The 13,530-nt window shown below is 34.9% G+C and overlaps 1 protein-coding gene across 1 annotated transcript; it reads left to right on the top strand.

Annotated features, from left to right (window-relative positions):
• Positions 1–4,705: 4,705 nt before the first annotated feature.
• LOC139696447 (protein HEXIM1-like) lies at positions 4,706–7,448 on the top strand. The gene has a single exon (XM_071595217.1). It carries the CDS (start codon positions 4,842–4,844, stop codon positions 6,168–6,170), a length of 1,329 nt encoding a protein of 442 aa, XP_071451318.1. The 5' UTR covers positions 4,706–4,841; the 3' UTR covers positions 6,171–7,448.
• Positions 7,449–13,530: the final 6,082 nt, after the last annotated feature.

Genomic DNA, 13,530 nt, shown 5'->3' with positions numbered 1-13,530 from the left:
GGAGCATTGTGGTACATTGGGTCTTACTTTCTAAAGATACTGGGATCCTCCACCGCTGTGGTTCTATTTGACCTTGCCCCTGAAAATCTAGATATGCTAACTGAATAACCTGCTCTAAACTTTTGGCAACACTTGAAAATATTTCAGCTATTTTCTGAAATATCAATTTTGCCAGGATGTGGATTTTCTATGAAAAAAAGTGTCATGTTGTTGTGTCCGACTTTAGAAATCAGACATTTTTCATGGAGAACTGTGCCATATAAATGCATTTGGTGGGGAATTAAATGAAATATATTTTGGAAGTAAGGGACAATCATTGGCACAGGTCTCTGGAAAAATATTTGGTAGACGATGTGTATTATGGTAAGCATGTAAGTGGTAGATAACATACAATGTGATTAGAAAGTGTGAAATATGCTCTTACCCCCATACATCATATTGTGGAGATTATCTGATTTCTGAATTGCAACATGTGTCCTCTCAAGCCTATCAGCCATATTCCAATATACTGGAATGTTACCTTTATAGTGAAGGAATACACTTTGTTTAACTGACTTCATTGCACTCTGAAAAAAACTATGTTAAGCGTATCTCAGGATAAGTATAATATGTATATTTATCAAAACATTGAGCAGAATTTTATTTTTAAATAACTTGAATCAGAGGCAAGATACTAACTGGTAGAAGTCAGACACAATTTATCTCAGTTTGGAACTCATTTAACATTTTCTGATTTTACTCTTAAATGCAGCTTCATGAATATTTACTGGTCATCCCATGTCCTTCGTATTTAACAAGTGATTCACTTATTATACTTATAATTAGCCAATGGTTTCCTGTATATGACATTGAGGTTAAGGTGCACTTATCATTCATCTGTAGTGTTGAAAGGATCCTATCATTGGGCTTTGGTTTGAATATTAGACTTAACTAATAAAAGACTAGTAGTCATATCATAATATACTGTGTTTTTTCTGCACAGTTTCAATTATACTGTTATCTTTGTTATTATATCACAAGTTATTCACACCAATGAGGAGGGAAAATAATATACATTCGGATTGGTGTAAAGGGAGGCAGAAAGTACGCAGAATTGATTGAAAGGGTTTTAATTGGAGTATATTTTCTGGTTGTGTTTGTTAGGATAAGAGGTTTTGGAATGTCAGAGGTTAGTCTGCGTCTCTCTAAAAACTTTAAAAATAGAATCGGTGAAGAAAAAGGATTTGAATTAACCTTGTGCCAATGGCCCAAGACAAATGAAACTTATGTTTTTATTGGTCTGTACAGATCTCCAAGTACACCAGTCGATAATTTCCTCAAAAAAATGGATAAAATACTTGAAAAAGTCTTAAAAAAATAATAAAATTTTCATTGCTGGGGACCAGAATATAGGTGTCTCAAAAGATAACAGCTCTACTCAGAAGCTAAAAGAAATACTTCTCTGCTTTAGTGTTCAACTAACTATTTATACCCCAACCAGAGACTCAAAAACTGTTATTGACAACATAGCTACAAATCTAGGCAAGCATAACTTCAAATCTCTAGTTTTAAAAACTACTATCTCAGACCATCATCCTCAAATTATTGAACTTAATGCACACACTTTAACAGATAGAAGTGAGAGAAATGCATAGAGATACAGTATACACACGTATATACTCACAGGAAAAGATAAATTTATTTAAATGGGAATTGAAGAGTGTTGACTGGGCAGCAGTACTAAATGCAAATCTTGTGACAAACAAGCTCAAAGAATTTCAATCAATTATTAAATACTACTGGGATATTTGTTTCCCATTGAAAAAGTTAGCCATAAAAAAGAAATCTGCAAATAAAGGATATAAATGGATAACAAATGAGGTTCTGACTGCTAGAAATAGACTTAACCACTCAACTATGGCTAGTAAAGTGGATGCCAGCCTGATACCCTTAAGAAATAAACTGAAGTCTGAGTATACGATGCTGCTTAGGAAAACAAAAAATCACCATGTCAAACAAATTATTTTGAATTCTACCTATGAAACAAAAGCGTTGTGGTCTGTAGTAAATAATGAAAATTCCAGTAAAATGTCAGAGCCGGGAAAAAATAAATGCTTCTCAATTACAATTGAAGGGAAAGAAATCAGCGATCCTCAAAATATGGCAAACGAATTCAATAATTTCTTCCTAGATATCAATAGCGAAACAACGGCACAGAAAATTGTTTTAAATGATAGCATAGAAAAAGTAATATACATTAGTGAATCAATTTACTTAAATCCTACCACAGAAAATGAAGCCAGAAATATAATCAAGAAACCAAAAAACAAAAAAATCCAGTGGGCATGGTGGTATATCAAATTATCTAATAAAACTTTGTCAAGAATCCTTCACTTTACCTATTACCAATATAGCCAATGAATCGTTTCTAACTGAGCAATTTCCTGAAGAATTTAGAATAACCAAAGTTATTCCACTACATAAAAAGGGAGTCAAAGACCAACTGAATAATTACAGGCCAATCTCACTAATTTCATGTATTTCAAAAATACTTGAAAAATTGATGGAAGAAAGACTATTAAAATTCCTCATAAAAAATTAAGTTCTTTCTCAGTCACAGCATGGTTTCACAAAAAATAAAAGTGTAGAAACTGCATGCAGTGTTTATGCAACTAAAATTGCCCAAGCTTTAAGTGATAAAAAGCATGTTATGAGGGTAAATATGGATCTATCAAAAGCCTTTGATTCTGTAAAATCTAGCATTCTTTTAACTAAACTAGGAAATTATGGTATCAGGGGAGTAGCTCATCTCTGGCTTACATTTTTTTGGAAAATAGGAAACAGTATGTAGAATTTCTCAGAAAAAAATGGTGCTACCTACAAATCAACAATGAAAACTATTGAATATGGTGTTCCAGAAGGTTCCGTATTAAGACCTTTACTTTTCCTGGTATATGTGAGCAACATTGAAAAAGCCATAATCTCTCCAGAGAATAATAACATGGTGCTTTATGCAGATGACATAAGTCAGCAATAGCAGGTCATACTAAATCATCTCAATTAGAAATAGATATGTATGCTATGGTGAATTCAGTCGCTCAATGGTTGCAAGTAAATAATTTACCACTAAATGCAAGACAAACAATTTTCTTGGTATTTAGTAATAGAGACCTTCAGTAAAAGATTTCTGTGGACATAGGAAACCAATTGATTTCTGAGTTAGAACATACCGCCTTATTTGGTTTAGAAATAGACAACAAGTTAAGCTGGAGGGTTCACATGGAAAAATGTATTGAAAAATTATGTTCAGCCGTATTCCTTTTAAAAAATCTTGCCAACTATTGTAATAAAGAAATATTAATCCCAGTATACCATGGTATATTTGAGTCCATAGCTTGATATGGCATCATCTGCTGGGGGAGCTCAGGACATGGAAACTTCAATAGAATACTCAAACTTCAAAAACGAGCATTAAGGGTTATATTTAAACTAAATGCAAGAAAATCCTGCAGGGAGCACTTCAAATGTCACAAAATCATTACTATTCCCTGTATCTATATGTATAATGTGATTTTGTATGCCTGCACCAAAACCCCTTCACTGGTCAGAAATAGGGATGTTCACAAGTACTTCATAATGGCCATTGCAGATTAGCAGAACCACAATAAACTCCAGAAGTTACAGGAAGACTGCTGTTTAATCGACTTCCTGAAGAATTAAAACAAATCCTCCCCCAAGAAAATAAATTTTAAAAAATGTTGAAAAATTTCTTTTTAATTATTTTTTTTAAAGCGTCCAAGAGTACATAGAAAGAGCCAATGTAGGGAATTCTGTTTTTAAATCTTTACTACTCATATATTTCATGTACATTAATATTCCTATGAATTTGTATGTATGTTAATGCACTTATAAATGTAATTGAATCTTAACGAAGCCCATGCAATTATGTGTTGTTCTATGGCGAATAAATCTATTTATCTAAAACCTTCCTGAAATGGTAGACTTCCTTTAAAAAAAGCACTATATGCCTAGTTGGTTGCTCAGTCCCAATGAAGTTAGTGAGGATAAATTTAACTGGAGACGCGAATGAGTTCTAAGGAACTAAACACGGAGACAATGCTATTTTAATCCACATTTGTATTTATCCAATGTTCTATACTAAATTTGGTGTAGTGACAGCATTTCTACGTGATAGATTAGTCAATTTAATATTGTTCCTCCTTTGAGCAGCACTAATTAAAATTGCCCCATACATCCTTGTCATTGTAAATCCTTTGTTACATCATGTAGTCTCAATGATTTTATTGCTAGAATTTGAAAATAAAATTCTAAGCTACTGCGTTCAAATCTAGTGCGACAATTCATATTAATTGTGTGACATCACAAAGTTTTACTTTCAGAAACCCTTATAATTTAAATGAAACTCGTTTTCCAGCTAGATATACCTTAAAAATGACTTTCACAGCTGTAACTGTTATTTTTTACGATACTTTTTCATCGACAACTATTACCATGTGATATTATTTAAATTTGGAATTATAAAATATGGACATTTGACGTTGTTACCATCTTCTGTGCATTTTGTTTACTATTTGATCACACACTGATTACAGAATCCCCTTCTGGTGTCAACCTTAACTACTAGGGCAGGATGTATAAAAAAATAGGTTAGCTCGCCAGCAAGAGACTTAAACAGCCGTGGTCCTGATAGTCACGTAATGGCGGACACAACGTTCAGGGTGTACGCGTCGACGCTCTCCGTATTCCTTCGAGAGGAGTTATCCAGGACAATTGTTCTTGTACATTGCGTGTTAAATAGTCTGTGACACAATAGGGAAGACATTGGGACTATTTTCGTGACTATGTCTGGGCTTGAAGTGATAATGCCTCGAAATAAGGACATTGGGCCTCAAATTGACGCAGAGTCAGCCATTCTGCAAGCTCCTTCAGAATTAGAACTGAAGCCATCTGGTGGCGGTCGCAGCCAACTTGACGCAGAGATGGCGGCGGGAGAAAAGAATGAGGTGGGTACGGGTACAGTTGAAGATAAAGACAGTGGGGACGGTGAAAATTGTCCTAATGTCAGGAATGGGGCCCAATCGACCATGAGCAACTTACAGCCACGACAACAGCTCTTGAGCAATATGAAAGGAAACAAGCGTAAGAAACGGCGACAAAATAAGAAGAGGCAGTATAAACCGTACTCGAAATTGTCGTGGCAGGAGCGCCGTGAATTGGAAGACCGCGAAACAAAACGTGCGAACCGCGTTAGGGAGGAAATGTTCGCACACGGCCAGCCCGTGGCTCCGTACAATACAACACAATTTTTGATGGAAGATCACAACGATCTCGCTGATTTAGATTCAAAGCTCATAATGGTAGGACCCCGCGGGGGGGGTCGTGCGCGGGAGTCGAGTGTTAGTCAGGATGATTCAGAATTAGGGGACGAGGAGTTTTATTCTTCGCCAGAGGATGAGGAAGAATTCCTCACACGTGAATTTTTTACGGCTTACGAGGATCTGCACGCAGAAAGGCTAAGTTCAATGTCGAAAGCAGAACTCATTGCGGAGTGTCGCAGATTGGAGGCACGCGTGGACAGTTTAGAGAGGCGACTGCTTGAATTAACGGAGGCAAGAGGAAATTCCGGTGGGGAAGCAGGTGGAGATTCGGGAAGTGTGCAGCCTGTCTCGAAGGAGCTGTCTGATGAGAACACACAGAACGCCGAGGAGGATGCTGTTGATTCTGAAGAGTTCCGGAATCTTAGAATGGAGTTAGTGAGGCTGACAGTAAATAATGAGCGACTAAGGGCTGAAAATGAATCTCTTCGCCTGGGAAAAACGGTTGATGCCCATTGTGAAGCTGGGGGTGAGGTGGAGATGGCTGAGGTCGAGAATCCAAGTGTTAGCCCATCACAAACAATGTCCTCTTCATCATCATCGTCGACGACATCAATAGATTCAGACAGTGACAGTACTGCTAGTACTGCATCCTGTTGCACATCACGTTGCGATTGTCGCAGCTCACCTGAAAGAGATGTTACCATTCCATCAGAACGCCCGGACGCGGTCGATGCCCCGCAGGAGGATGATGGTGCTGTACTGCCTATGCTGAACGGTGTCCATCAGGAGGATGGGGATCCAGATGCAGTGGATTGTGATGCCAGGGCCGGTGATCCAGACCCAATACCTTGAATGAGCTCTTGGGTACGGTTGATTTCCAATGATATATGGTACTCCTTTCTTATGGAAGTTGTCTTTTGTTCACATTTATATCCTGATCTTGGTCAGTGAAGCATTTTAAGTCAGGTTCGGCAAGCTTGCTAGACTAGGCTGATGTACCGGAAGACGTTATAACAAGCAAGTGTCAAGGCGAATTTGACTTGGTAACGTGAAAGATATAATAATTCATTAAGTTATGTACAATTGTTTAATTTCTCCGAATCCAGTGTCTGAAAGTACCATAGGATATGCATTTGAGGTGTGGGGTGAAACCCAAGGTTGTCTTTAATGTTTGGAAAATAATTTGTTATGTCTTGGCGTCTAACAGATATTTAATTCGTTATATTGTATGTCCGAACGCTTAATATGAAATGTGTAAGAAACATAATCAAAGTTGTCTGAAGAGAAACCGGAAGAGATATAATATTACATGATTGTGAAAGCCAGAATTTTAAAATTTATTTTTCTGCCTAAAGTAACTATATCGGGCCTAGTTATGGCGTGCGTAACCTAGAGTAATAGGCAACCTAATAGACTTGTAGAGACGGCTGGTATGTTGGCATTTAATACCAATATGTACGCATGACGTGCGTGCAAAGGAGTGGCCACGCTGCTTGTGCATTCATGATCTAAAAACGAGCTTGTTTGCTGGTCTCTCGGGTCTCTGTGATAAATAAATGCCTCTTAGAATTAACTTCTTCTAAGTGAACTCAGAAAAATGAGTACTGTGTTTGCTGTAACCTTCATTTTCCAGTTGTGATTTAACTGTGCAGGAGGAGGCAGAATCTTTTATCCAAGAAAGATAGCAGTGAGTGAAAGGAATTTGTGAAGTTTTAACTTGATGACGTGTTTTAGTAATTCATAAACGTGGAAAAATTTTCCTTTAGTTCGAATTAATTTGTTATTCTTCCAATAATGAAATGGTAAAAAAATTTGTTTTTTTTGTGTATGATTCGAAATTGTTTGAATTACCATGATTTTTGTGTTAACAAGTGCCAGAAACATTTAAAGTGGACCCCTGTAATACAGTTTTCACTGCTGGGAATATACAAGACATCACTTGCATTATTCCAAGTCCTTACCAGTTGAGTTGCGTGTATAACAAGGTTAATAGAGAAATATGTTAAATGACATTAGTATCATGTTTATATTTCCCGGATTTCACTCATTGTACATTACTTATCATCTATTTGTAGTATTAAAATATTCTGTCTAAATTTGTTACTATTTATTTTAGTACCTACTGTTGCCTGTATTTTCGAGTTTAGTGGATGATATAATTTTAATTAGGTATGTTAACTAATACAGAATTACCACTGAAAAGCAATCGCATTTAATGTATTATATTTGATATCGGAATCAATATGTGCAATGCTTATTTGTTTAAACTTATCTATTTTATATTAGAAATCTTGGGATACTCACCCAATCGTTTCTTAAAGCTACTGCGCATTTTATTTCTCAGCTTTTCTTCTCACCCTTCGCTTCACTTTTCGTTTTTCTCAGTAGACGTCAGCAGGGGATTCTTTAGTGAGCCAAAATGGCGGATGTAATGTTGGCGTATGTAATTGGTCGCTGCTTATTTCTGGTATTGTGTGGGGCAGGTTATGCTACGGATGAGACAAGTTGAAACACTGGTGTTTCCTTACGAATTTTCTTTTTGCCGAAATTTTTGCGAAAAGTAAATCATTGAATTACTTTTACGTCGTAGATTTTATCTGCGACGTATGAAAGATATGTTGTTCTCCTGTATGCTCCTTATTTGGAATGACATTTAATGAATTATGAATAAATCAGATTTTATTGGTTTGAGCTCCTGAGAACATAAAAATTGGGAAAGATATTATTACATCCCGAGGTTATTAATGCCGCGATGGTACACGGTGTGTATTGCGCATTGAAGTAAAGATGATGAAATGAAGATGAATGCTATTAATGAGAAATGATTTTCCTACTCGACTTAAGCAAATAATGCAGAAAAAGCAACACTCCAAACTCGGTAGCACACGAATTAGGGTGAATGTGTGGAAGTATGTTTGCAGATATGCGTAATTCATGGCAAGAGAAAATTGAATCGTCTACCTATGATTAACTGCTCGAAAAACTTGGAACGCCTTCGATGTAGATCATTAATACAATGAAGGGGCAAAACATTTCACACTATAGAAACCTTGGTGCATTATTACAGATCCTTTTTATGAGAGTCAGGAGTTTTGTAGCAGCACAAAGAATGATCTAAGCATGAAACTAGAACCATTTGATGATCTCAGCTGTTTGTTCCAGTTGTCCCACATTTGAAGTTGTCTGGTAGCAGTGGGTTGGTTAGTAGTGAAGTAATTCTCGGTTCAGTTGAAGCGTTAATAAAATTTGGAAGCGGCCTGACCGAATGCATTAATTAGGAAATCCAAGATATAAATTTTGTTTTCCCAGAATCTTCAGTGATAGGGATTGAGGATGGAATACATTTACAGGTAATTGATTAACAATCAAAAGAAATCATTTCAAATAATTTTATTTACTGGTTATTAAATTAGTGGGTATCCATTTCTACATGGTGGAGCTTTATTTTCTATGCATGGTTCAGATATTGAGTCGATATACTTGACTAAATAAAGCAGCCAAAGTTATTCGATTTATTGATTCTACTCTTTCACTCCGCTTCTTGTATTTGTCTAATGACTTGACTTCCTGATACTTGAAGCTTTTTCTTCTTGCCTCTGCTAATCTTTTGAAATGACTGGGCATAAGTTAGTCTGATACCTAGAATGTATACATGTCTGTTGGATCTCATTCAGATTGTGTTTTTGGCTCTTAGGCATTCTCACTGTGTCATTCTTTAATATAATCCTTGAAGATAATACTGTTGCAGGTATACCTACTAGTACATAAATTATTCCATGATTCATATCATTAGGTCAAACTTCACAAATGAAACTCTGTTTGTGGTATTTTGGAAGTGATAATCAGTTTATATCGTAGAATTATGAATATTTTTATTTGTTGATTATGAACAAGTCAGAATTGTGCTCAGATACATCACTGCCTGCAAGATCTATATAAATGGGTTGGTGTTACTGATTGATTCAATGAATTGAATTTTTGAGGTCAGGGATGTTGTCTGGATGTACACTACAACATGTATTTCAATATATTATTTTGAAGTGGAACCAAAATTCTAAAAGAATCTCTTACATATATAACACAGCCATGTCAATTTTAATATCTGTAATATTATGTGAACATATTGGTAATCTTACGAAGAAAATTAGTAATTTTTTACTTATGTTATTTGGTATGTTCCAGACATGTTTTTGGTAGTTATTTTATGCACCTACTTAATGCAAAAATTGACCAACTAAATGAAGTAACCTAGTTCGACTATATTGATTTTAATTATGTCTGTATGCCATTGTTTAGTTTATCATAACAGCATTCTTTATGTAGCCAAGCTATTCATAAAATCAGTAAAAGCACAAAATGTGTGTGTTTATGTATTCTAATTCAAAATTTTTGATGATTAAATTTTGTTATTGGTGCAAACCAATTCTTCTTGTATCAGCAGAGATGGTATCAGAGTCCCTCTTATGGGAATGGGGAATCAGGAGAGATCAGAATGTGAAGAAAGTTAAAAATGGAAGATATTAGCATTGGATGATGAATTGAGTGGCCTCATTTGCTCAAGAAAAATTAAATGGAATATTATGTATGCATACAAATGTATTTGGAGTATCAGTGTGAGCATTTATATTGTTGATTGTTTGGTGTAATATTCACATTCCAAGCAATAGAAAACAAACTATAATGATCCTGGAAAGAAGATGAAAACCTTTGGTTAAGAATGAGCCAAAATGGCATTCAAAGATTGTGGGAGATGGCACCATAAATACTTAAATGTAGACAACTGCAGAAGATTTATATACTCCCCATTAAACTCGACAAATAGGACTAATGACATTAATTGCTAATTGTACCTTCACAATTTGCTGGTGTTCAAATTAAAGTCTTGTAGTGAATTAACAACTTGTAATTCACATTGATTTCAAGAAATCAGTGGTACATTACAAATGAGAAAATAGTGCAAATTAACTAATTATATAATTTTAAAATGTTGAACTTCACATGGTAAAAATCGTCAGGGGGCAACATTTAAATCATACATGATTTTTAATCCACCTAAGGAGGTCACAGAACAGTGCATTTCATCAAGGGTCAATGAATTAATTTTTAGTTGCTAAATAAAGAAGATGATTACATAAACATATTCAGGCATATGCTATCTATGATGAATTATTCACCCTATCTATTAGTAGCATGCACACTTCATTCCAATGTAATAGAATTCTTGATGTGTCTATTTGGCAGTGTTAACCCACAAGGTAAAATTACCTTACATTATCTCGTATTGAAATATAACATCTTGTGTATGCTTGACCATTAATTGGAGATGTTTCCTGAGCTGCTGACAATATGGGTACCTAGTAAATAAATGACACAAAACATAAGTTTGGAGAATAAATGGGTTATGTGTAGTAGTAAAGCATGAATATATAATGAGCTGCAGAAAAGAGATTATTAAACAATAAGAAATAGGGTATTATGGAAGAACAAACTAGATTAAATGGGTGAAGTGATCACCTTTGAAGGAGAAAAACTGAGAGTAAAAGAAGAAATAAGGTATTCATAAGGCTGGAAAGAAGAGGAGCTATATTTATAGGTCATTGTCAAGGGCATTAAATCCTTATGAAGATGACAATGTAAAAAAATGAAGGTGAATATTCAGAGAGAGAGAGGTCATGAATGGAATAATAACCACATGGGGCCAACAAAGAAGTTATGAAGAGACTAGCTTAGGAAAGAGCGAGAGTTGTGAGCTGCAGAAGATTGCACTTTCTTTCCCACAAATTTACATCTTTCTGAAAAAAAGGGTCCTTCCTCAGAATTTTTTTTCAATTGAATTTTTAATGGGCACTCAAGTTAAATGATGTAAACATTTTTTGTAGATTGTTCAATGTATGTTTGCCTGCTCCAAAGCCCATGAGAATAACTCGGAAGTTGTTGTAGAACACCATGATGGCTCAATGCATTGCATAAGAAAAATGTAATAGATGCAGATTTGGTGTTTTTGCGGCAAATGAATCTGGAGAAATATTCATGTATTTCCTATCTAGTCAGGTCAGTTGCCTATGTCTAGGTCGGTTTGGAGTTGCATTTGTTATTGAACATTGGCTATTGGGCTTTGGTATGGAGAAAAATTAGGATATGCTGGATTAATAAATACCACCAAGAGTCAAGGAGGGGTGAAGTGCTTTGGAAGTTTGTTATTATTGTATTTTGTTTTTTCGCGATGATGAGTTGGTGCTTAAAATTTAGCACGGTTAATTGTTAACCTATAGTAATCAATTTCATCAATATGGAGAGTTTATGTATTTCCACAGTAATGTTTCATTCATAATATTGGCCTATGTGAATTGCCCATGCAACTATATCAAAAAAATTTTTGTGCAAAAAATATATGCACATTTGGTGGGAAATATTTTATGGTATGATTGTGAGTTGGATACAACCACCTTAATCCCTTAATATCCATGGATATATCATTTATATTTATCTAATATTTTGTTATTTTAAGAGATAAATCACTCTGTTATCTGTGATGCTCTTTCTAGTTTGTTTCTGCTGATTTCTTGAGTATGCAATTATTTCTAATTCACAAAAAATGATAAATTTATACCCTTGCTGCCAGCTAATTTCATTACACATTGCAATTTTTGGTGAAATGATTGAGAAAGTAATAAAGATCCTATTCCAAACAAAATTGTATGCATTACAATGTGGCTTTTTATAAAGTTCACTCTGCTTTGTTTGAATTAAGTCAATACTTGGTTCCTTTGATACATTATCCATAGCATTAACCACCTGTGATGTCTGCTACATTTCATTCTCTCTCCCCTCTAATACTCTCTTCAAAATCTTCAGAACTACTGTATCTTTAAAATTGAATTGTAGCTCTTTGACTCTTACCTATCTGTCTGCAATGTATCTACATTGATAATAGACAATCTTTACCCCTAAATCCATATCAACTGGGGCATATGTCAATGATCTTAGTCCTTTTTCATTCAAGTGCTCCACTTTTCTATGTTGATGCTTCACAGCCCAAACTGCTTAAACAATCTATGCAAGTCCATTAACTTCATTGTATGTGGCATTAGTGTTTTTCATCGAATGGTAATATTTTCTCTTGTGAAATCATCAAATCACCTAGGCACTATAAAAATTAATATGATAAAACATTACATAAATAATTAGGAAATTACATATTTCCTACCCTTGTATGTACCAAAATCTACAAATTGAAACCAATGACACCAAGGAATTCCTTGCGATCTAGCCATTTTGCCTTTACTTCCTGCTTTTTAGTGTTGAACTATGGGGTCTGGGTTAATTGGCTAAACATATATTAATTCTGTAGATAAGATGCCTGTATTAATTTCAGTTCCTGCTCAAAGAGTAATTGTAAACCTTCTCTAATCAGCTTATCAGTATGACTCTTAAATGGTATGTTTGTAAATGTGTTTGTATTGTGAAAGAATTTATACTTCCTTGTAAATGGTGTCAATGTCCATCACCGTAATGCTAGGAAATAAGATAACATAATGCCATTTGCACCTCAGTGTAGAATATCAAGAACCAACTCATTTAATGTTGTCAAATTTCACTTTTTCACCGCTTACCCCAAATTTCCATTTATGTCATTTAGTATATATTTGATCGACTTCAGTCTTTGCTTTTCAACTATTATTTTAAAGATATTCTCTAATGGGAAAACAAAATGGAAGTTGTGATTTTAAGGATTGTAAAAATAAACGGACATTTTGATTAAAAATGCTCATGTTCACAATACCAGCATGAAAGTTATGAGGAGCATTACTCCTTATCTGACTTTACATTCCAGCAACTGGCTAGCAGCATCAAGATACACACTCACTTTTGGTTAGAATATACATGTAATCAGAGTTTAAAATAAAAAGAATGCTATTCATTTTTCTCAATAAAGGCTCCCCTCATGGAATCACATCTCAAAGAAATTAGGTCACCGTGGGAAGTCAGAAAATTGTGTTTTTTGGATAATCAGGGCCTTCATCATTAGTTAACTTAATTTCAAATGCACAATTATAACAGTGCTGTGATATTTAATTTAGTTAATGGTAAACATAACAGTTTCAGTTTTAACTTTGTGGAATTCCTTCATGATGAGAGTAAAAAAAGAAACTTTACAATATCACAATAAAGATTTAATTTTTCACGACCATGGTCACAATGCTGCGTATCT

The sequence above is a fragment of the Hetaerina americana genome, unplaced genomic scaffold (assembly GCF_022747635.1).
Source record: "Hetaerina americana unplaced genomic scaffold, ioHetAmer1.1.p SCAF_7, whole genome shotgun sequence".
Lineage (NCBI taxonomy): Eukaryota > Metazoa > Arthropoda > Insecta > Odonata > Calopterygidae > Hetaerina > Hetaerina americana.
The sequence above is the reverse complement of the archived record's forward strand: the minus strand, read 5'-3'. Positions and strand labels throughout refer to the sequence as shown.